Source organism: Prunus avium, chromosome 8 (genome assembly GCF_965620075.1).
Source record: "Prunus avium chromosome 8, drPruAviu1.hap1.1, whole genome shotgun sequence".
Classification (NCBI taxonomy): Eukaryota; Viridiplantae; Streptophyta; class Magnoliopsida; order Rosales; family Rosaceae; genus Prunus; species Prunus avium.
Genome location: NC_142291.1, coordinates 31,779,701 through 31,799,596, shown reverse-complemented (window position 1 = coordinate 31,799,596; position 19,896 = coordinate 31,779,701). Strand labels below are relative to the sequence as shown.

The following is a 19,896-nucleotide window of genomic DNA, read 5'->3' as shown; positions in this document are numbered from 1 at the left end:
CCACATCTCCAATAATTAAGACGCAGGCTCCTATGTATTACTAGTTGTGACCCTAGCAACTACTGTTTCGGTTGTTTACTATTAATGCGTGAAAATGAGTTGCAATGGATGCCGAGTCCTAAGAAAGGGTTGCAGTGACAATTGCATGCTCAGGCAATGCCTACAATGGATAGAGGACCCCCAAGCTCAAGCCCACGCCACCGTTTTCGTTGCCAAGTTCTTTGGCCGTGCCGGCCTCTTCTCCTTCATCAACGCCGTCTCCGAATCCCAACGACCCGGTAAACAACATTTCTCCCTATCAAAATTAAAGTATGTTCTTATTACGTAAGTTCAGATGATGATGTCCACACTACAGACCCAGTAGCCTCTGTAGCGTGGAGGTCTGTCTCTCTTAACGGATACATATGAAAATAAACAGATTGCTGATGATGTTTAGGTTTTTTTTATAGCTTTATTTCAGTCGTTGATTTTTGAGGCGGTGGGGCGGACTATAAATCCGGTGAATGGAGCGACGGGGCTTCTTTTGAGTGGGAAGTGGGAGGTGTGCCAGGCGGCGGTGGAGACTGTGCTACGCGGCGGCACGTTGGAGCCACTTCCCGAGTACACTCGTGACGACCACCAAAATTGCGTTCATGATCATCATGTTCGACTACAACGGCAATCCACCAAGAAGAAGAGGTCTAGCGATTTGGCTTTCGATGATACTGATGATCATGACGTGGCGAACTGCCAGCTGCCTGATCTTGATCTTTGCTTGACGGCTGCGGGTGGGTTGACGTCGAGGACCAAGCGCGGAGATTGTAGGGCGGGGACGCCGTCCTCCGCGGAAGAGTCTGAAACGACGACGTTAGGAAGCAGTTCGTCGTCAGCGGATCATTGTAGTGGTAATAATTTGAAGGGAACGACAAAGCTTCTGAGGTTATTCATTTGATCATGCATACGTGGTCAAGAATAAATATTTTTGTTTCTTCCTTCTTGTTGTAATTGCCGAGTAAATAATATGGGGGGATTAATATTCGGCTGTTTAAGCATAAACAAAAGCATCCTCTTGTAATTTTGCTTTGATTTTTGACCTTTTACCATAAAATTAATTTTAAAAAAATTGAAAGAAATTATAATCTCTTATTAATATATATTCAGAGGCCATGAATGAAGATTCTGATGCATGGATGAAATTTTCAGTCTCAGTTGGATTAATGAGTTGTCAAGGTTGGATTGGATGATGAAAATTTGGAAATGAATTGTGTAGTGGGGCATGAGATATTTGGAATATTATTTGTTGGCTTTTGAGTCGTCTCAAGGGCCGCACAACACTTTTAGAACCTGTATACAAAAGTTGTGAAGAAAAAAAAAAGGTTCCATACAAATTTTGTCAATATAAATTATTGGTTCAGCCTTTATTTATTTATTTTGAGCCCTCAAGATGAAAATGTGTTATATCCTGGACGGAAAACATGTTTATATTTGAGGACATCGTATTAATAAATACACACGTGTTATAATATGAACAGATTGATGACACTATAATACTAATTTGCAATAAAAATTTACTGCCCGTTTATCAAATACGCAAAATAGTTTCTTGAATCAGTGGCTTCGTGGTGGACGGTACACTCACACCTCTCATGTGTTAGATGTTTGTGGTTGGTCACCCAAAATCCAACCCATTTCCTCTCCAATTTAGGTCATGTCATGGATACTTGAATTGGAGAGGGGAAAAAATATTGGAGAGTTGGGTCCATTTTACATACTAATTTTTCTCTTTGCACACTTTTGGAAGTTGACATTGTGTCGGCGCATCACTAACAGATGAGACATCTGAGAGTGGTTTCCAGCTGGAAAGCTTTCGAATCGCTCTCCTTCTAGTATTTCTTCGAAAAATCTATTTTAAATATCAATATTTGTTTGAGATCTTAATTCTTAAACAATATGACAACACGTACACTACAATAATGACGTCATGGAAGATTCAACCAGTTAGAAATTAAAATTAAGCCACATGACGCAAAACGTGAGTTAAATCAGTTGACCAAAACAATGAACCCGTCTTTTTGCACTCAAAGTTATCGTGTCTAAAAAAAAAAATTAAGCCACACGACAGCATATATCTCAATAGTTTCTTGATTATGAATTGAGAAAAGATGGACATGAAGGAGATTTATTTTTTTATTTTTACTAAGCAAGATTCTAACTTCTAATGTACAGGAAAGGAGGTCGAACTTAAGGGCAGACTTACTCGTTTAACCAAATGGGATGGTTGACCTCTGCAGCCCACAATGGTACAAACGTTATAAAACCGACAGTTTGTCTTTTGTAGGAGAAGGGTTTGAAGGCAAATTAGTTTTCAGTCCGAAACAAGAAAGAGGCAATTGGGTTTTAGTGGCCCTCTTTTTTTCTCTATTTTTCTTTTTATATATTTTTTGGGTCAGAATTAAATTATGGGGGCCCTAACATCCTCATATGCTGGAACTTTAACATGGGCTGTCGCTTGACCCAACTAGTCAAACTAGGTCAATTCTTCTTCACAGTTGACTCCAAACCTGTGTTTTCTCTTAGGAGCCATGTGAACACAAACCTTAACGTGGGGGATGATTGTGAACCGTTGGATATGATAACTTCAGTCAATCAACAGTCAAAGTCTGATGCTAATATTATCTTTTCTCAGAACCATTTTCACCCCTCCATCAATGGAGGCAAATGCATGTGCCAAGTGGGTTCGTGGAATTTCATCCATACAAGAATTTGAAGAAACTAGAGGGCAAGAGACTTCTGATTCTCTGAAGTCTGAACAAAAACAGAATAGAAAAGAAGAGGTTGCCAACTTTCATGCATTGAAGTGCACCATGTGGGGGAAGTATCCAAAGATGAATTATTTTATCCCCCTTGTTTTTATAATTCATATGATCTGTAGAAAAACATAGCACAAAAGTTTACAAACGTGATCAGATTCAGAGGCAAAGCCTGAACCCTTTTCGTTAAACAGCTTGAGATCTTGTACTTAGCCAATTTCCTGGGTTATACTACAATAGAAAAACCAAAAATCTGTTTCAGACTCTATACAGAAAGTAATAACGCTGGCATTGTTGAAATCACGAACAATCGAGCAGAAGAAAAGGCATGACAAGATGATTGAATTAAGAGATTTACCACAAACTACTTGATTAACAGTGTGATCAGGAGAAATTACATATATATACATATACATTTCCTTTTTGCCCCAAGGAAAGAAAAGAGTGCTTGTATACAGCTAATTTTAGTGAGAGGGGAAAAGCCATTTTCTGTATTCTTCAGATACAAAAGATACATTGAGATGCATGATACAGAAGACCACAACCAGGTTCCAAAAATTGCCACATCAGAAGCCAAAACTAGCTACTTGATCCATTCTTATTACCTCTGCTGCCTCCACCCGGTAGGCTCCATGTAATATGTTAGCATTAGGAGTGAGTAGTCAAATAAGATCAGTTCTACACATGTGTTGTCAGGCTGCGGGTAGTTGGTACACGTCGTAATTGTATTATATGTGTTCTCAAGCTACAGTCCTTGACCTGTTACAATGAATAAGAAAGCAATTGAAAAACTGGAGGGAAAAAGTGAAACCTTGAAAGGAAAAAAAATGAAATAGACTACCAGACTTACCTGCATGGCTGATAATGTAGACAAAAAATCTTTGCATTGTTCAAGCACAACCCGTTCTGTTGCGGTAACCCTCATAAGTTCAGACAGCAAGGAATTCATTTCCTCCACCTGTAATGGCAAGTGTTTAAGAAACTTCCTTAAAACAGTTTCAAGCTATTCATAACGAGGCTCTAGAGTTCACATCTACCAGGCATGAATAGATAACATGCATGAAGTCTAGGAGATATCAAAACTGCTAGACTACGGAGGCACTTCTAAATATGCTCTGCCAAAAAGCTTAAGGGTCTTTCTGGAAACAAATCCATATGCTGTAAAAATAAAAGAGTAATCAGGTAGCGGTGCAGATGTCAACAACTACTAAACAATCAGGTCAGGTAAGTGACTGTTGTAGTTCAATCCAACTGAATCAATCAATTATTACTTCTAGGAATTAAACAATAACATCAATCACCTAGGTGTACTGGAAAGTACAACATTTTTAACAAAGGATACCTCAAAACATTGTTTCACCTAAATGTAAAACAACGGTTCTACCCAACTACAACATCTATGCCAGCTCCTCGGGTAATGTTCAGGTACAGTTCAAGTACAGGTACAGTGGCTTCATCTCTCACTTTTGTTCATTTTTATATTTACAACTTATAACATACGGGAAGAACAGAATGCAATTGATGTATATTTCTGTGAAATGTTTGGAAGAATAATGAAACTAACCAAGAAAATTAGAAACGTGATTCAAGAAAAGACAAAAAAATAGATTACCTTCAATGAAAGAGAGCAAATTGAGGACGCCATTGCTTGCATCACATCAGCTGCAGAACCCACAGCATCTTTCAGCTTTTGAAAGTCAACCTAATATAAAATAAGCAAAGTCAGTCTTTTGAACAGTGATGGATCCTTGGTTCAGGCCTTCGATACGTCCTTGATTAAGTTAAGGGTAAGAAGAAGCCACATACAATTGCTTTTCCAACAACCGGAAGACGGAGAGTACTGGCCTGCAATGCTTCAGTTGCTCCTAGCAAAGAGCTAGAGTGATCTCGGTCCAGAATAGCCCATTCTTCCAAATAAGTGATCTACAAACACCAAAAGAACAAACTTCTTATTAAACAGCTACTTGATGTAGTAGTACGATACAAAGGAACTTGGGGTGGACAGAAGATTCTTCTCAAGATTATTCCTTCTATTGAATGCATTATCGCCAAAATACAGAAAATAGAAAGCATTTGAACTTGTACTAGTATGGCAATCTATGTCACTAAGAATTCATTGGTGGTATGTAGTATTATCAACACTAACGTCTTGATAGTGCTATTTAGAGAGAACGTTGCTCAAAATTGCACACAGAGAAAGAGCAAGCCTCTAATCCAGCAGGGGCAGAGGTAACAACAGCAATGGTACCAGTTTTTGTCCGAACATGTATAGTTAAAAGTTAATAAGGAAGTCAACCAAGTGGAAAGAAGAGTGATAAAAGAAAAGAAAAAAAGGGTCTAGGGGAGCAGTGGGTATTAAAAATGTGACTAATTTCATTTCTGTCATAATTAAAGCCCTAAACTTTTACCTAGCAAGTCACATGCTTGGTCATAACTGTAGACTGAAGGTCAGCACAAAACTCAAGTACATCTCCTGAACATGAATCTTTTAATGAAGTATCACAAAAAATTCCCACCACCAACTCATATTTCGTATTATAGCACTTTCAGATTCCAGCCAATGATATATAAATATGGAGCAGAAAGGAAGTGCCATGAAGATAGTGAATCTGTGAATCTTACTTGTCCTTTGAGGATAGAAGTTAACTTCAATTTCTGCCTCAGCAAAAGTAACTTGATCTTTTTAAGAGTGACGGAATGCCGTAGCTCTGAGATTGATACCCATGCATTCCATAGATTTTTCTGGCACCCAAGAAAATACAAATTTAGACAAAAGAAACTGTACACAAACTGAAACCATCCTGACCAATTCATCACATAATATGCAGCAGAGATGCCAGTATGAAGAAACTTTTACTGAACCATAGTGATAAACACATATGAACTGTCAACAAAATCAGAACCAGATACAATGTATCACGTCACTTCTATACATAGTTGAACAAATGGAAATCACTCTATGGATGTGAAAAAGCTCAAACAAACTGATTTAAAGTACTCACTTGTGGCTGAAATGGGAAGCATGAATTCAACCACTAGAAATAAAGCTATGTTTTATAGAATCATAAGGGTTCAGACAAAATCAAACATGTTGAAAAGTTTAAACAAAATCAGACAAGTTCAAACATATAGAAAAAAGAAAAAAGAGCAAATATACCAAAGAGACAGATGCATTATCAAATTCCAAATTCACTATGGGTCTTGTTTGAAGATATCAAGTAAAGACACCAATTAAGCGACAAAACATGACAATATGCAATCTCCATTTCATGGAGTCTATTAAACTGAAAGAGAAATCAAGTCCTTCTTAAAGATAACACCCGAGTATGAAGTCCTCCTTGACAACAAGCCATGATTGTTCATTGCATACTAGGCGAAAGCCATCTACTCTATTCTAGAGCAATCGGTCAACTCAATAATCACTCTAAAGACTTCACAAATCACCTTTTGATTCTACTATTTTCCAAATCTACACTCCAGAAGTTTCCAAAGACAACCACACGCCTTTATTTTTTTACAGTTAAAAACTAATGACAGTGGCACACCTCATTTAAGATTTGAGCTTTATTCCCTGTATTACCCGGATGTTATTTGTATAAAATATTATGCAGCCTTCTGTATTTCCATACTCGGTTAAAACCAAAATTTCCCTAAATAACCTCGCATACTTCTGATTAGAGCTCAGAAATGGATTATATAATGTTATATTCATAAGGAAAAAGGAAAATGCAGTACTCCTTAAGGGAAAAAAAACGTTGCCATAAAAGAAATAAGGTGACAAGGAGAAGTTCCCGTTCTTGTTGTAATTACTGGGGGAAAGAAACTCTAATTGGATGGAGATAAAGTATATGGAAAACAATGAACATACACACATGAACCATGCTAATTATGGAGATGTGTACAGTATAATGAGTACAAAACAAATTGAAGTGTACATCAACCATGGCAAACAATATCTATGAGTCTATGACCATACAAGCACCAAACAAAGTCCTGAAGAAACACAATTAGAAGATATATAGCATTGCAATTTATAGAACCACAAGCATACCTCTGATTTCAGTCTCTGCACCATGAAGGTAGCATCTGCTCTTGCATTTACAAACCGCCATTGCAGATAACGGTTATACAGAAGCCTGAGCATGTGTGCATCAACAATCCTATCTTCCCCCATCTTCCCTCTCCGAGTATCAACAGAAAAACTGAGAATTGAAGGTGCAGGACCAGAATAACTACTATTCAAGGAACCATTAACACTACTTCTCACCCGAGAAGGACTATACCCCCTTGATGGTGACATTGATGAAGTCCAAAGCTTTCCCGGAGAAGCAGGCCGAGTTGGTCCCCTAGTGGGGGAAGCCATCGTTCGAGGAGATGATGATAATGGGATATCACCATTAAACTTTTTCGATTGAGATTGAATGAATTTCGACCCTGCTCTAGACACAGGGCTTGTTGATAAAGGCGAACCGGGATCCTGCAACCGCCTCAACCGGCTATTAGTCTCCTGCCAAAACCTTGCAGACACAACAATGCCACGAGGTGCAGTTCGACTCTTTGCAACACCACCAGCATCATGTACACCTGAAGTGCTACCAGAGGAAACACTGTCTGTATCAGAAGCAGTGAGATCAGAAGGCACGGAAGATTCATTGGCTGAATTGGCATCTGGGTTTTGCTCAGCAGCCTTTAAAGGCTCAGCATTGCCCAAATCTAAGCTCAATCTACCATCAAAGGAAGCTCTTCTGCTATCATCAATCATAGATTGCTGCAATGCTCTAGCCGCAACCCCAGATCCAATCCCATTGAGCTTCCCAGTCTCCGAACTACAGTCCAAGCTCCTCCACAACGAGTTATTAGAACCCGAACTCAATTTTCTGGTCCTGGCCGGCCACCGATACTGATCAGCAGGCTTAGAATTCTCAGCCTGATCTCCTCTTACAGGGGTCGACCGGCGTCTCTCAGGCGTGGCCTTCCTCGCAACAGCCCCACTAGGCGAGGCAGCTGCTTTAGTCTTACTAATCGGAAGCGAAAAGGCCTCACCTTGAAAAGAAACTGATAAGCTCCGAGTGGAAGTGACCAGAAGCCGAGTGGCAGCCGAGACTTCAGCGCCTGCATTGCTTAGCCGAGCCTCAGGGAGACCCGTGGAGGTCCGAGGCGTAATGGGTCGCCTCCGGTCCACCGATTGAGCCCGTTTCGGACCCAAAGAGGGCACTGGGGTCGAGTTTGAAGAGGAGTTTATGGACCTTGAGAGCAATGGAGACGGGCATCTTCTAGAAGACGCAGAGGACGAGACAGTAGAAGTGGATGTTGAGGTTGAAGAAGAAGAAGGAGAAGGAGACATGTACTTAGACGAGACTTGTCTGCCTCTGGGTCTTCTTTGCACAAAGCCATTGTCTTTCTCTGAGGGCAAAAGGGGAGGCCTTGATGGGTTTTGGAGATGGGTGCGTGAGCGTGGGTCTGTGGAGGTTTTGGGGTTTGGACGGTCGTTTGAAGCTGCTTCGGAAATGGCAGCCACCATCATAGGACTGTTGAAAATCCTAAGTCCTCCTCACATTGCCCTCTTAAAGATTCAATTTTTGTGCCACTCGCAAACCCATCACGCCCCCAAAATTAGCAATGCAGATTTAAGAAATTGCAGGAGAAGGGGAAATTCTGAGATGGGTTTGCAGGAGATTCAGCATTTTTGGAGCTGAGAGAGAAAGCAGTGAGCTTTGCTGTCTCTGTGTTTGTGGGTTTTGAGAGAGAGGAAGAGAGAGAAGTAGAAGTCGGTAAGAGAGAGAGGTGAGATTTGCAAGTGTATGAGAGAGAGTCTGAGAGCGTCTCTGGCCAAAAGAAAATGCTATGAGAGTTTTTGCAGGTTTGGGATTTTTTTTTTTCTCTGAGAAACTTTGGAGGGACGTTAACGTTATGTTATGTTGATTTAATTGCATTTTAAGTCTTAAAAACTTTTTAATTAATTTATTAATACATTTTCTCCACATGTGACTTTCTCCCATATAATAATTTCCGGATATTGGATTATATAATTTTATTCACAAAACAGAGAAAAAGAACAAAGAAACCAAGGGACTTCTTTGATTAAAAAATTTAAAAAAAAAAACCAAGGGACTTCTTGCCGATGTAGTATCAGAATATCATGACATGCACTAAAATTGAAAAAAAATATACATGTATATATTATTCAGTTTCAAACATCCATTATAAATTATCGCGAAATAATTTAACATATTACATTATTATGATGACGTGATATGAAAATCCCCGTATAGATTATCGACCAATGAGAAATACTTGAGTTGTTATTTCAAGGAGGTTTTGAGTTCAAACAAAAATGGTGGTACAAAGTACAAGTATATGCCAAAATTGTGGTATGTGTTCACCTCATCTTATTCTCACACATATACATGAGACATGGTATGTACTATTTTTCTGTACAGAATAATTAGTGTACACTTTCCATATATAGTATTTGTGGAGTGGAAGTTGTCATAATTGCCAATTAATAACAAAATAATGAGAGGCACAATATAAAAAAAATGGCAATACAAGCTGCATAATTTTCTTTTTTCTTCATGAGGGAAAGATATGAGTGAGCAGAGCTAACCTCCATGAAAACAGCATTCAAGCAAAAAAGTGGTTGATGACATCAATTAATGATGCCATAAGCTTAAACAAGATTAAAGGATGGACTCAATTGCATTGTGTCATTTTTGCAAGCTAAGCTATATAAACCTTTTTTAGCATTAGTTTGTATAAAGAGTTACCACATCTTTATCACCATCTCTCAATTTTTAGTTATGCCTTTGCTTTCAACATATTTCCTATTTCATTTAAACCCGGAATTTTTTTCTTCGTTGTGGCTCCTACCAATCCAATTCACTAACTCCGCAATTTTTTTAATCAAAGAAAAACTTTATTCAATAAATTTCAACAGTATCATTCAAAGACATCAACATTAAATCAGCTCCACAATAAATCTCAGTCTTCTAGCATCTACTCAAATCGTCGAAAGGAAAATTGGTTAAAAATTTGTTGGCAAATTATCCCAACTACCTAATTTCCCAATTCCTTCTAAAAAAACAACAAGAAAAATGTGGTTAGTGCCATCAACTTTCCTTATATGTTCAGCAATTTTATATTTCCATCCAAAATTATAGTTCATTTCTCTCTCTAACATTTTCATTCTGGTTATGAAATCTAACTTAGTTTGACTGTATATATATGGATATTTTCTAATACATTTCTGGTTCATATTATATCAGAAAATGCAGGACATATGTATTGTTTATTCTTTGATTCCATGGACTTAATCTACTAAAAACAAGATAATCCCATCCGTGATCCGACCAAATACAAATCTTACTGATAAAATTCAGTAAAATTATTATAAAGAAAAAAAAAAAGAAATTATTTTTTGGAAGAGGCTAGGAAATGAACCCTGCACTGCACCAGCTGGAAAGGCAACCAAAAAGTACACAATGAACCTCATTAACCCATCTGCCTAATTGCTTTTACTATGACAGTCTAATCTACCTATAAATCCCTAACCTAACCCATGTGGTGTTTGTGGTGAAAGTACAACCAAAGTGTGGCAATTGAAGACTTATAACATAATATCTTTCTCAAGCCAACTTGTAAATACAAAAGCAATCAACTTTTTTAACAGTAAAACATGAAACTTCCTCACTGTCTGCCCCACACCAGGTAAGATCTAATCACACAAACCACTCAAGGCCTTATTGGTGTCCGTACGTCACTGACTAGAGCTTCAATTATTACCTTGTTGACTTCAAAATAGATACTAATCTGCAGGAGTTTGGTAATTTTAGCAGTGAACCACAGAACATGGCGGTTAATTTCCGAGATGCTTGGAGTGGTAATGTACTAGTCCGGAGACTCAAGCTACTACTCCGAGAGAGCAATGTACTAGTCAAACGATGTAACAGTGCAGTGCTGCATTTAGTGTCAATGATCATTTAGTGTAGTTAGCTTTTATTTTGTTGAAGAATGTTATGAGTTTAAATCTCGTAGACATTAGTTGTTTAATAATAAAATATAAATAATAAAAAAACCATTGAAAACAGTGAAAGTTCAGGGAGAATCTGATCCATCAATGATAAAATTACTAGCAGACAATTACAAACCTGTTAAGAACCCCAAATCCCAACTGAGTCTCTCAATAGAATATAGATTCACCCATTTTGGAATAGCATCATTTCAGCTATGGCTACTAAGCCTACAATATCCTGAAATGATGATAGCTTTGGATTTGTTTTGCAGCCATGTGACTTAAGGTACACTCCAATGGGATAATTAGTTTAAAAGTAACACACACCCATTAGGTGATGTTTGTTTAATTGGGTATTAGTTAGTTTGTTTTGAAAGTGATTATAAACTACAGGAGAATGATTTTGTCTGCACCCCATAGCTTTCCAACATTGCTTCTCCTCTCCACTTCAACCCAACATTGCTTTTACAAAGAAAAAAAAAGTGATTATTTTGCATATAGAGTCTAACATGTGTGTATTATATGTGATTAATTGGGTTAGATTTATACTTTCTACATTAATTTTCTTAGAATCTTAAAGGATAATCATAAAATCATAATTCATAAACCCCTTCATGATGGTTGGCAACAATCTAGAGTCAAAATTATTCATTGTTTTACATTCAAATCTTCACTTGGTGAAAATTTCTCCAGGAGTTTTGCATGCCAGTCATGTGAGAAGCTTTCAATTGTGCAATTTGATGGTTGTGGGAGAAGAGAAAATTTAATGAGTTCCAGAAGATTGTACCTGGATGATAGAGGGAAGTGATTGACGTCAGAAAAGACATCTGAAAAGGAGGTTTTTGAAAACTAACTTGGAGATGAAGAAATTTTAGTAAAGTAGGTTGGTGAAGTATATTATTGCATGCCCATTTGTGCTTTTATTTTCATTTAGGTGATCTTCACTATCATTGAAGCTGTAGTAACCTCAGTATAATTTGTTAGTTGCACCATAATATGTTACTGATGCCTGCTGGTACTCTCAGCTAGCACTTCAAGAGTTGAGATGAAATTTGATGGTAAACAAGGAGTAGAAAAAGTGTTATAAAGTGGAAAGTTATAGGCTCATAGCTCTAGTGGTAGATCATTTACTTATACATACATAATTTATAAAGATAGTTTAGTTCTTGCACTCTTTTTTTTCAAGAGTAATTTTCGGGTGAGACTGTACTGTGCCACATGGTATAACTAATTCATTCACGTTTTAACACGGGCATATCTTATCTTATAAGATAAACCTGTCTTCCACCCATATAATAATGTGCCAATTAGTAATACCACGCTACGATATTCCAGTTACTGTTGAACAAGAAGAAAAACAAAGAATTGTTCTTAAGAATGAACTAGAAGCTCCACTGATTAGCAAAATACAGAAAACAGCATTGTGGTTTGGCTTAGAAAGGTAATCTAAGTTTGTTCATTTTTGTCCTGGAGACAAGAAAACACAAGCATTGAACTTGCACAGGGATTATAGAGTCGGTGGCATCAGAGATACAAAAGTTTTGTGATGTAACGAAAACGGGTGACCACCATGATTTTCCTAGACCTACTCAACATGAACTAACGTCATGAATTATTGGTAACTTTGAGGTATTGAATTGAGTGTATGGAATAGTACTGCCATGTTCGATTGGTTCTATTATTGATGTAATGCTGCCCCACTTCAAAAGTCCACAGATTATTGAAACTGCCAAGCATCATCAGGAACACAGAGAGGAGGAGAAGGGGAAGTTCTGAACCATCTAAATTTCAAACAAATATCAAATGAACTGTTCTTTGAAAACGACTCTGACAGTCTAGAGCTTATAATTGAAGTGGTTAAATATTTATCACTGTACCCGAAATCTTGTGGTCTAGTTTCTCCTTCCTTATTATCGCTTGTATCAAGAAATGTGCCCTAACAAGATGCAGCTGGATTTTAACATACCATGAACATTTCTAATCAAATTAGCATAACATGAAATCTGAACTTCTAAAATATAAAACATGATCGCAGCTTACGATGCGATTGTTAAAAGTACATGCCAACCAAGCTTCTTTATCTCTTTACTTGGTTCCATTTACGGACCATCAGTCTTTCAAAACAATTCAGTTTTTTAACTTGGTTCAATAAATCTCCACTTCAACAAAGCACAAAGCGATTTTTGCAAAATTCAAGCAGGCATAATTCTAAAGCAATAGTTTTACTGGCACTGGTCTTCCGCATTGTTATACAAACGTTTTGACAGTACTGATAAAATAATAAATTTTGGTAGAGGCAACCGGACAAGCGACTAAATGGAACAAGAAACAGACATCAACTTAAGATTATGATCTGGTTCGACAACTCGGGTGTGCGCCATAACTACAACCTAATGCACATAGCAAGAACATGGTACATAGCAATCAAAGAAACCCTAAACGCGAATATCGGAAGAACAATGTGGAAGATCAGTGCCCTTTACTTTTAAAGTTCACTTTTTTTTTTGTTTGATAAGTCTTTTGATATCACGGAATACTTAGCAAACAAGAATGAGCTAAATTCCATAGGATATGAACAAGAACAGAACATGAGAAACAGCCACAACAAAAGAGAACATAAATCAATTCATTAACACAATATTCATAGTCTGACCACCAATTCAAGTTCAACAGCAAATCAGTAAAACAAAAATATCTTCTTGGAGTTCATGACAACTCAGAAACAACTACTCTGACGATTCTTGGGCCAAAACTTAAAGTCCTGGGACGTTGAAGGTCAGCTACTTAACGGTACTGCAACCAAAAAGAAAGTCAATTACAATGTGAAAATGATTCTAGATCGGTGAGGGGAATTAGCACTAAGTCACTGGCTACAAGTTCTCAAAGCATTACCTTAATGAAGCCAATTTCCTTGGCATTGCTACGGAAGCACTGCCTGCAGCACATGAGACCGTACTTCCTGATCAACCCATGAGGGTTTCCACACACGCGACTGTAAAAAGGAAACCAAAACAAGCAATATCAATATATATACACAAACATCGCAAAAAATGCAAAATTATAAAACCAGACCCAAATAAGTAACAAAATCCAAATGAGAAATGTATCAACAACTACTGCTCATTGAACACATCAGACCCAGATGTCTTCATGTAATTCAAGAAATTTCAACACATCAAAGCATTCAAATAATAATGGGAATATGCTTATTTCCAAATAAGGTGAATCAACAGACAAAAGGGAGCATGAAAAACCAATGTGAAAAGGGCCAATGCAATTAAGATTGAGATTTATAAATTCCACAAATATGCAACAAAACCGCGAGAATGATCAAATTGACAAACTACACATAAATTTACAATATTTTATATATCAACGAAAGATTATTGACTACAAACACGTTCAATATCATGGACTGTTTTCCTACAGCAGACAGAAATTTCAGAAACCCTAGCAAACAGAAAATTTAGGACTACACACAAAATACAAATCAATCTAAATTAACTAACAACAGAGTTGAACTTGAAACCAATGAAAATGAACTGGGAATTGAAATTTCTCGGAAATCAAAGTGGGAAAATGAGTACCAGGTGCGCGATCCAGGGCCGTAGTTCTTAGGGTGAGAGTTCCAGACGTTGGAGTGCCCCATGATTTGGTTTGAAGGAGCAAAAACCCTAGCAGGCGCAGAGTAATCTCAATTTGCGGAAGAAGTGGAGAAGCTAGGTTTAAAGTTGGTATTTATAATGGGAGAGAGTCAAAACAAAACCCTAGACTTAAAGAACGCACGGGTGGGTTATCTAGTCGGGTCACCAAATGCAGGCCCACCCGACCCGACCCGTATATGAATAAAAACGTAAATAAAACACTGCTTGAAAACAGAGACCTTTCAAGTTTCTAACTTTGTTCAGCGTGAGAGGCCATCAGTTCCTCCATGGCAGCCCAAGCTGGCTCTTCTTCTGCTGCTCAGGTAATCTTTTATGTCTGCGCTTGGCTGAAGCCAAAAGCTTGATTCTTTTGAAATTTTGTAACAAAGGGTTTTGTTGATTGTGCGAATCAGGAGGACCCATTTGTTGAAAACGAAGAAGAGTTGATATTTGGAGCTGAATCGGGTTGGGTGGAGGCCCGAACATTCTGCGATCACCTGCCTTCCCTGTCCTCTGATCTTGCTCACATTCCCGCCCCTGATTCTCCCTGCAACAGGTTCCTTTTTCTCAAAGCTGTAACCTTTCTTTTTTCAGTTTTTCAGTTTTGTTTGTGTTGTTCCAATTTGACCCAGTTCTCAATTTAGCCTCTGATCACTTGTTCCAGCTTTGATTGTTATCACTAGCAAAAGAGTTTGATAATTTTTTTTTCCTTTTAACAAAAGTCACAACCCATCTTCTAATTTTTCATTCATCCTCTTGTTTGTATTTGTGGCCATTTGTCTCTTCACCCATAAAGTCACATGCTGTATGATTGTCTGTTAAGCGTTTGCTTTCTGAATTTGTATGCTGTTTTTCAAACATATGAATGAGTTGAGGTTGCTTTACATGACTGCGGAACATTTGTGACTGCTGTTTAAATCCAACAATGTGCGTTGCATCTAACTTTCCCTGAAAAGCTTTAAAAAGAAAACATAGAGAAGACATCTAGCATTGTTGAAAGCACTCTGAGAGGACTAGGATCCTCATTCTATGGCATGAGGTTGTTCTAGTTTCTTTTCCTAGCAGTTTAGTGTCTAGGCAACCTTTGGTTTTACACATATTTATATTCAAAGTGCATCAACTATAAAAGGATCTGAAATTTTTTCTCATCCAATTAAATCTTCAAATTATTATAGAGAAAGAGAATCTATAGCTTGCTCCTTCTGATTCTCTTCTCTTTATACGTTGATTTGAGTCAGAGTGCCCAAGTCTTGAATCATGCGTTACATTTCTAATATGGGAAACAATTTTCTTAAAATAGATGCCAGCACCCCAATGAGAACTGGTTATGTTTGTGCTGTAAGGATGTCCTGTGCAGCCGTTTTGTGAACAAGCACATGCTTCAGCATTTTCAGCAGACAAATCATTGTCTTGCTCTCAGCTACAGGTATAATTACCAATGTTTTCCACAAAATTTTCCATTCTCAAGTCATCTTCTATTTACTGTTCTACAGTGATGGTTTCCAAATTTGTCTTCTCACTTTCTTTTCATTTCAAACAGTGATCTATCAGTTTGGTGTTTCTCCTGCGATGCATATTTAGATGCTCAAGTAATCCCACAACTGCGGGGTGTATATGAAACTGCCTACATACTGAAATTTGGAGAGGCCCCCCCGTTCCGGACGGTTTAATAGCAAACTGAGAGTTCATAACTGGAGGTGGTGATCAAATTAACTACAGACTAACAGTACACTTGTTGGAGTTTTTCTTATCAGATGAGGTTCCTTAAGCAAATATGTATGTCATCCAAATGACATAATAGTAAAGTTCAATGGCAAATTTGGACAATCATGGATTGTATTGTAGTTATCAAGTCCTTTGAACTACTAGCTGTTGCACTTTAAAGGCATCCTCATACCCCAACGCGCCGCCAAGTAAGAATGGCAGGTGGCTTGTTCACCCCCGTCTTCCGTTCGTACTTTTGGTTCACTATGTTACCAGAGACTCCCTCTTGGTTGGCTGTGGACTTGCAATGGTGGTTTGGCTGCTTTGCTGTGGATGGTGCGGTTGCAACTTGTTTTCAGTTTTAGGGTTGTTTTGGTTTGAAACTTTGTATGTTGGCCTTGCTTGTATTAAAATTGAATTAAAATTCTGTTTTGTAATCTTTTGTGCCTATGTCTTATGCTTCTACCTATGTTATGTCTTGTAATGTGTTTGCATAATTAATGAAGGTTTGCCTTGACCAAAAAAAATTAAAGAACTACTAGCTGTTATATAATTTGTTGTTGTATTTGTCTCTTGGATCAAATTAGAGACGGCTTGTATCATCAACTGTCGAAAATGCAGACAGTACAAAGAACAAGAAAAACTTGGGAATGAATTAAGAAAAAAAATCTAGTCCAAATCTCATCAACTTCACTCAAAATCTAGTCCAACTTTTTTTTTGTATGTGTTTCAAAAAAAAAATCTGAAACTTGTGAATGAATTAAGAATAATTTGGTAAATTTATATTACTCCATTAACAGTTGGTCCTATTTTTACAATTTTTTTGTGGGCTTTGAATCAAATCTGTTATCATACATGTTGTAGACTAGTTGTAGGTTGTAGGATGCAAAATGATTTCTTTAGGTCCATAGGGCCTGTTTGGTGGGCCTAAGTGTGCATCACGGACTGGATATTCATCTTGGACAATAGTCCAGAATAACGTGGTCTCTTCGCGTACTCTCCTCTGTCTACTCTCCTCTTTTCTCTGGTGTATTTGGCTTTCTGGTTTGGCTCAAACAAGGTTCAAATTATCTCTCTCTCTCTCTCTCTCTCTCTCTCTCGCTCTCTCTCAAAAGTTTTGTTTTCGATTTTATTGTTAAATTTTGAGATTTCTGATGAATGTTATCTTCATTTTCTGGGTTTAGGGTTTCGATTTTATTGGCGCGTGTTTGTCTCATTCTTGCTTTAAGTTTGTTTTTACTTCAATTCATTGAAAATCTTCAGATCTCGTATCGCCGATATGGGTTCCACTTCCGTAGTATGCACCATTTCGTTTATTTATTTATTTATTCTGATAAAGATGATAGCTTTTTAATATATAATGTTTTACAGTGCAGTCCTAGCATCAAACAACAACTAGGGTTCGAAGTCTGGTACAGTCTCAGCCAGTCCAGTCTGTTCCAATCCAAAAACTACCGGGAGGTTTACAGCCACTCTGTTGATTTTGACAAATCCAAACGGGAGAAGATGCTGCTGATTTTTCTCTATTAATGAAGAACAGGTGAGTAATATATTATATATAATATATGCAAACTCCAGCTTCTCCCTTTCTTTCTCACTTTGTTCGTGCCTTGTTTTTGCTCAATCTCTTTTTGTTTTGCTTGCTCACCAGTTAAGACCCTTCAACCCTACAAACTGAAAGACAGAAAGAAAAATAATATGGAAGAAGCAGAGCAGGAGCAAGAAGCTCGGGGGCTGAAATCTGTAGCTGAGGCCAAATGCAAAGACAGCAACTTCAAATCAGCCCTCAAATACGCAAAACGAGCGGAGCGGCTGTGCCCAAACCTGGACGGCATTTCCTCCATGGTCACCGCCTTCAAGATCCTCCGTACAGCCTCCAAAACCCCCGATCCCAACTGGTACAAGATCCTCCAGGTGGAGCCCTTTGCCCACACCAACACCATTAAGAAGAACTACAAGAAGCTCGCATTTCTTCTCCACCCTGACAAGAACCCACATGCTGCTTCCGAAGAGGCTTTCAAACTCGTCGGCGAGGCGTTTCGGTTCCTTTCCGACAAGCTTAAGAGGAAGGAGTATGATATGAGGCTCAGGATAAGGATTCAGGATGAGAAGATTAAAGAGGGTGGTGTTGGGGGTTTGGGTTCGAGTGTGGTGGTGGAGAGGGAGACTTTTTGGACTTCGTGTTCGACGTGCCGGCTTTTCCACCAGTTTGAGAGGAGGTATTTGGGGCATAATTTGGTTTGCCCAAGTTGTAGGAAGAGCTTTAAGGCTCTGGAGGTTGAAAGTGATGAGAATGGTGGTGGTGAAAATGCTAAGGTTAGGACCAGTGAGAGGTTGAGAAACGCCACCGGTTTGGCATCAAAAGGGAAAATAATAAGTAATGAAGGATTGGGCAGGAGAGTGAGTGATAGTGGTGAAATTAATGGTGGTAGTGGTGGGAGAGGGAAAAGTGAAGTCCGTAGTGGGAATCTGGACAGGCAAGTGACTGGTGGTAATGGTGGTGAACCATTTGGTTGGAAATTGAGAAGGAGAATGAGTAGTGTTGGAGAGGTGATGGAGAGGTCTAAACCAAAGAAGGCAAAAACCAGTGAGGACATGATGACATTGGCAGAAATGCAGTCGGAAATGAAGAAAAAGGCGCAAGAGGAGAAGATGAAGATGAAGTTGAAGTTGAAGCTTCAAGACAAGAAGGATGAAAGAGAGAAGGAAGATAAGAGGGAGAGGCTGAGGCATAACGATTTGAAGAAGGGTAAGAATTTTGAAGTTGAGAGACGGACTATTTCAAAGAAGATTAAGGATTTAGGAAGTGATAAGACTAGAGGTTTGGCAGTAGACATGAGCAGCAGGGTGTCAAAGAGTGGGGATTTGGAGATTATGGCAGTGGAGGATTCTGATTTTTATGATTTTGATAAAGATAGAGAGGAGAGGAGCTTTAAGAAAGGGCAGGTGTGGGCGATATACGATGATGATGATGGAATGCCCAGGCATTATGGTTTGATCGATGAAGTTGTTTCTGTCAATCCTTTTGAGGTGAAAATGAGTTGGTTGGATCTTCAAAATAATGGTGATGAGTGGCTGGCTTCTTGGGAGAAAATGGGATTCCATGTCTCTTGTGGGAGGTTTAAGGTTGCCAGGAAGACTCCCATTTATTCAGTGAATATATTTTCTCATGTCGTGAATTGTGAAAGGGCTGCAAGAGAAATTTATCGTATTTATCCAAAGAAGGGTTCCGTGTGGGCACTTTATAATGAAGCAGCTTTGGATGCAGAGGGAAGCAACCTGTCTGTTAAAGATAAGCGATGTTATGACATAGTTGTGTTTCTGACAACTTATAGTGAGATGCACGGTTTGAGTATGGGGTATCTTGAGAAGGTTGATGGGTTCAAGACAGTATTTAAGAGGAGGGAGATTGGGTCCCATGCTATTAGATGGCTAGAAAAGAATGACGTTAGGTTGGTTTCACACCAAATTCCTGCTAGGAAGCTCTCTGGTGATGAGGCTCCAAACCTTTTGAAAGACTGTTGGGAGCTCGATCCTGCTTCTCTTCCCCCGGATTTGCTTACATTTGGTTGGAGAATATAGGTTATGGTTGGGAAAGCAGAGAGGTTTCGTATAGCCTTTCCTTCTTTGGTTTTGAGGTTCAAAATAGGATATGTAACTTACTGTACATCAAGTACCCTAGTGAGGTGATTTTGTAAATAAGGGTACTGCTTTTGAACTACAATCTAATCAGTTACTGACTTTATAA

The 19,896-nt window shown here is 38.4% G+C and overlaps 5 protein-coding genes across 8 annotated transcripts; 3 read left to right on the top strand and 2 right to left on the bottom strand.

The window, feature by feature from the left end:
• On the top strand, positions 1-1,112 carry LOC110772645 (LOB domain-containing protein 39-like). Its single transcript, XM_021977103.2, has 2 exons — positions 1-278; positions 450-1,112. Exons 1-2 carry the CDS (start codon positions 95-97, stop codon positions 929-931), a joined length of 666 nt encoding a protein of 221 aa, XP_021832795.1. The 5' UTR covers positions 1-94; the 3' UTR covers positions 932-1,112.
• Positions 1,113-3,105: 1,993 nt separating this feature from the next.
• Positions 3,106-8,687, bottom strand: QWRF2 (QWRF motif protein (DUF566)). The gene is made up of 6 exons (XM_021977102.1): positions 6,841-8,687; positions 5,412-5,531; positions 4,596-4,712; positions 4,402-4,491; positions 3,640-3,747; positions 3,106-3,548 (listed from the first exon to the last, which is right to left on the bottom strand). The coding sequence occupies exons 1-6, from the start codon at positions 8,311-8,313 to the stop codon at positions 3,468-3,470; spliced, it is 1,989 nt and encodes a 662-aa protein (XP_021832794.1). The 5' UTR covers positions 8,314-8,687; the 3' UTR covers positions 3,106-3,467.
• Positions 8,688-13,407: 4,720 nt separating this feature from the next.
• On the bottom strand, positions 13,408-14,549 carry LOC110772640 (small ribosomal subunit protein uS14z/uS14y/uS14x). Its single transcript, XM_021977098.2, has 3 exons — positions 14,388-14,549; positions 13,693-13,792; positions 13,408-13,593 (listed from the first exon to the last, which is right to left on the bottom strand). The coding sequence occupies exons 1-3, from the start codon at positions 14,447-14,449 to the stop codon at positions 13,585-13,587; spliced, it is 171 nt and encodes a 56-aa protein (XP_021832790.1). The 5' UTR covers positions 14,450-14,549; the 3' UTR covers positions 13,408-13,584.
• A 79-nt stretch (positions 14,550-14,628) lies between these two features.
• LOC110772639 (histone deacetylase-like protein) lies at positions 14,629-16,683 on the top strand. Its single transcript, XM_021977097.2, has 4 exons — positions 14,629-14,767; positions 14,858-15,000; positions 15,745-15,870; positions 15,985-16,683. Exons 1-4 carry the CDS (start codon positions 14,732-14,734, stop codon positions 16,112-16,114), a joined length of 435 nt encoding a protein of 144 aa, XP_021832789.2. The 5' UTR covers positions 14,629-14,731; the 3' UTR covers positions 16,115-16,683.
• A 420-nt stretch (positions 16,684-17,103) lies between these two features.
• LOC110772628 (DNAJ heat shock N-terminal domain-containing protein) lies at positions 17,104-19,896 on the top strand. Of its 4 annotated transcripts, none has more exons than XM_021977083.2 (3): positions 17,104-17,208; positions 17,520-17,688; positions 17,800-19,896. In XM_021977083.2, the coding sequence occupies exon 3, from the start codon at positions 17,847-17,849 to the stop codon at positions 19,728-19,730; it is 1,884 nt and encodes a 627-aa protein (XP_021832775.1). In that variant the 5' UTR covers positions 17,104-17,208; positions 17,520-17,688; positions 17,800-17,846; the 3' UTR covers positions 19,731-19,896. The 4 variants fall into 4 exon arrangements, with proteins under 4 accessions (XP_021832775.1, XP_021832777.1, XP_021832774.1 ...); XM_021977085.2 differs by having other exon boundaries at positions 17,190-17,208; positions 17,525-17,688; XM_021977082.2 differs by lacking the exon at positions 17,104-17,208 and adding an exon at positions 17,215-17,445 and having other exon boundaries at positions 17,525-17,688.

What these genes read in the sequence shown, in the direction of transcription:
- LOC110772628 (XM_021977083.2), top strand. Translation starts at nt 17,847, where the DNA reads ATGGAAGAAGCAGAGCAGGAGCAAGAAGCTCGGGGGCTGAAATCTGTA.
- LOC110772639 (XM_021977097.2), top strand. Translation starts at nt 14,732, where the DNA reads ATGGCAGCCCAAGCTGGCTCTTCTTCTGCTGCTCAG. An exon ending in CCTGATTCTCCCTGCAACAG is followed by an intron (nt 15,001 to 15,744) that starts GTTCCTTTTTCT and finishes TTCTTAAAATAG; the next exon opens with ATGCCAGCACCCCAATGAGA. An exon ending in TGTCTTGCTCTCAGCTACAG is followed by an intron (nt 15,871 to 15,984) that starts GTATAATTACCA and finishes CATTTCAAACAG; the next exon opens with TGATCTATCAGTTTGGTGTT.
- LOC110772645 (XM_021977103.2), top strand. Translation starts at nt 95, where the DNA reads ATGAGTTGCAATGGATGCCGAGTCCTAAGAAAGGGTTGCAGTGACAAT. An exon ending in CTCCGAATCCCAACGACCCG is followed by an intron (nt 279 to 449) that starts GTAAACAACATT and finishes TTTTTTTTATAG; the next exon opens with CTTTATTTCAGTCGTTGATT.
- LOC110772640 (XM_021977098.2), bottom strand. Translation starts at nt 14,449, where the DNA reads ATGGGGCACTCCAACGTCTGGAACTCTCACCCTAAGAACTACGGCCCT. An exon ending in GGCCCTGGATCGCGCACCTG is followed by an intron (nt 13,793 to 14,387) that starts GTACTCATTTTC and finishes TCCTTTTTACAG; the next exon opens with TCGCGTGTGTGGAAACCCTC.
- QWRF2 (XM_021977102.1), bottom strand. Translation starts at nt 8,313, where the DNA reads ATGATGGTGGCTGCCATTTCCGAAGCAGCTTCAAACGACCGTCCAAAC. An exon ending in CTTCTATCCTCAAAGGACAA is followed by an intron (nt 4,713 to 5,411) that starts GTAAGATTCACA and finishes TGGTGTTTGTAG; the next exon opens with ATCACTTATTTGGAAGAATG. An exon ending in TTTGCTCTCTTTCATTGAAG is followed by an intron (nt 3,748 to 4,401) that starts GTAATCTATTTT and finishes TTGCCATTACAG; the next exon opens with GTGGAGGAAATGAATTCCTT.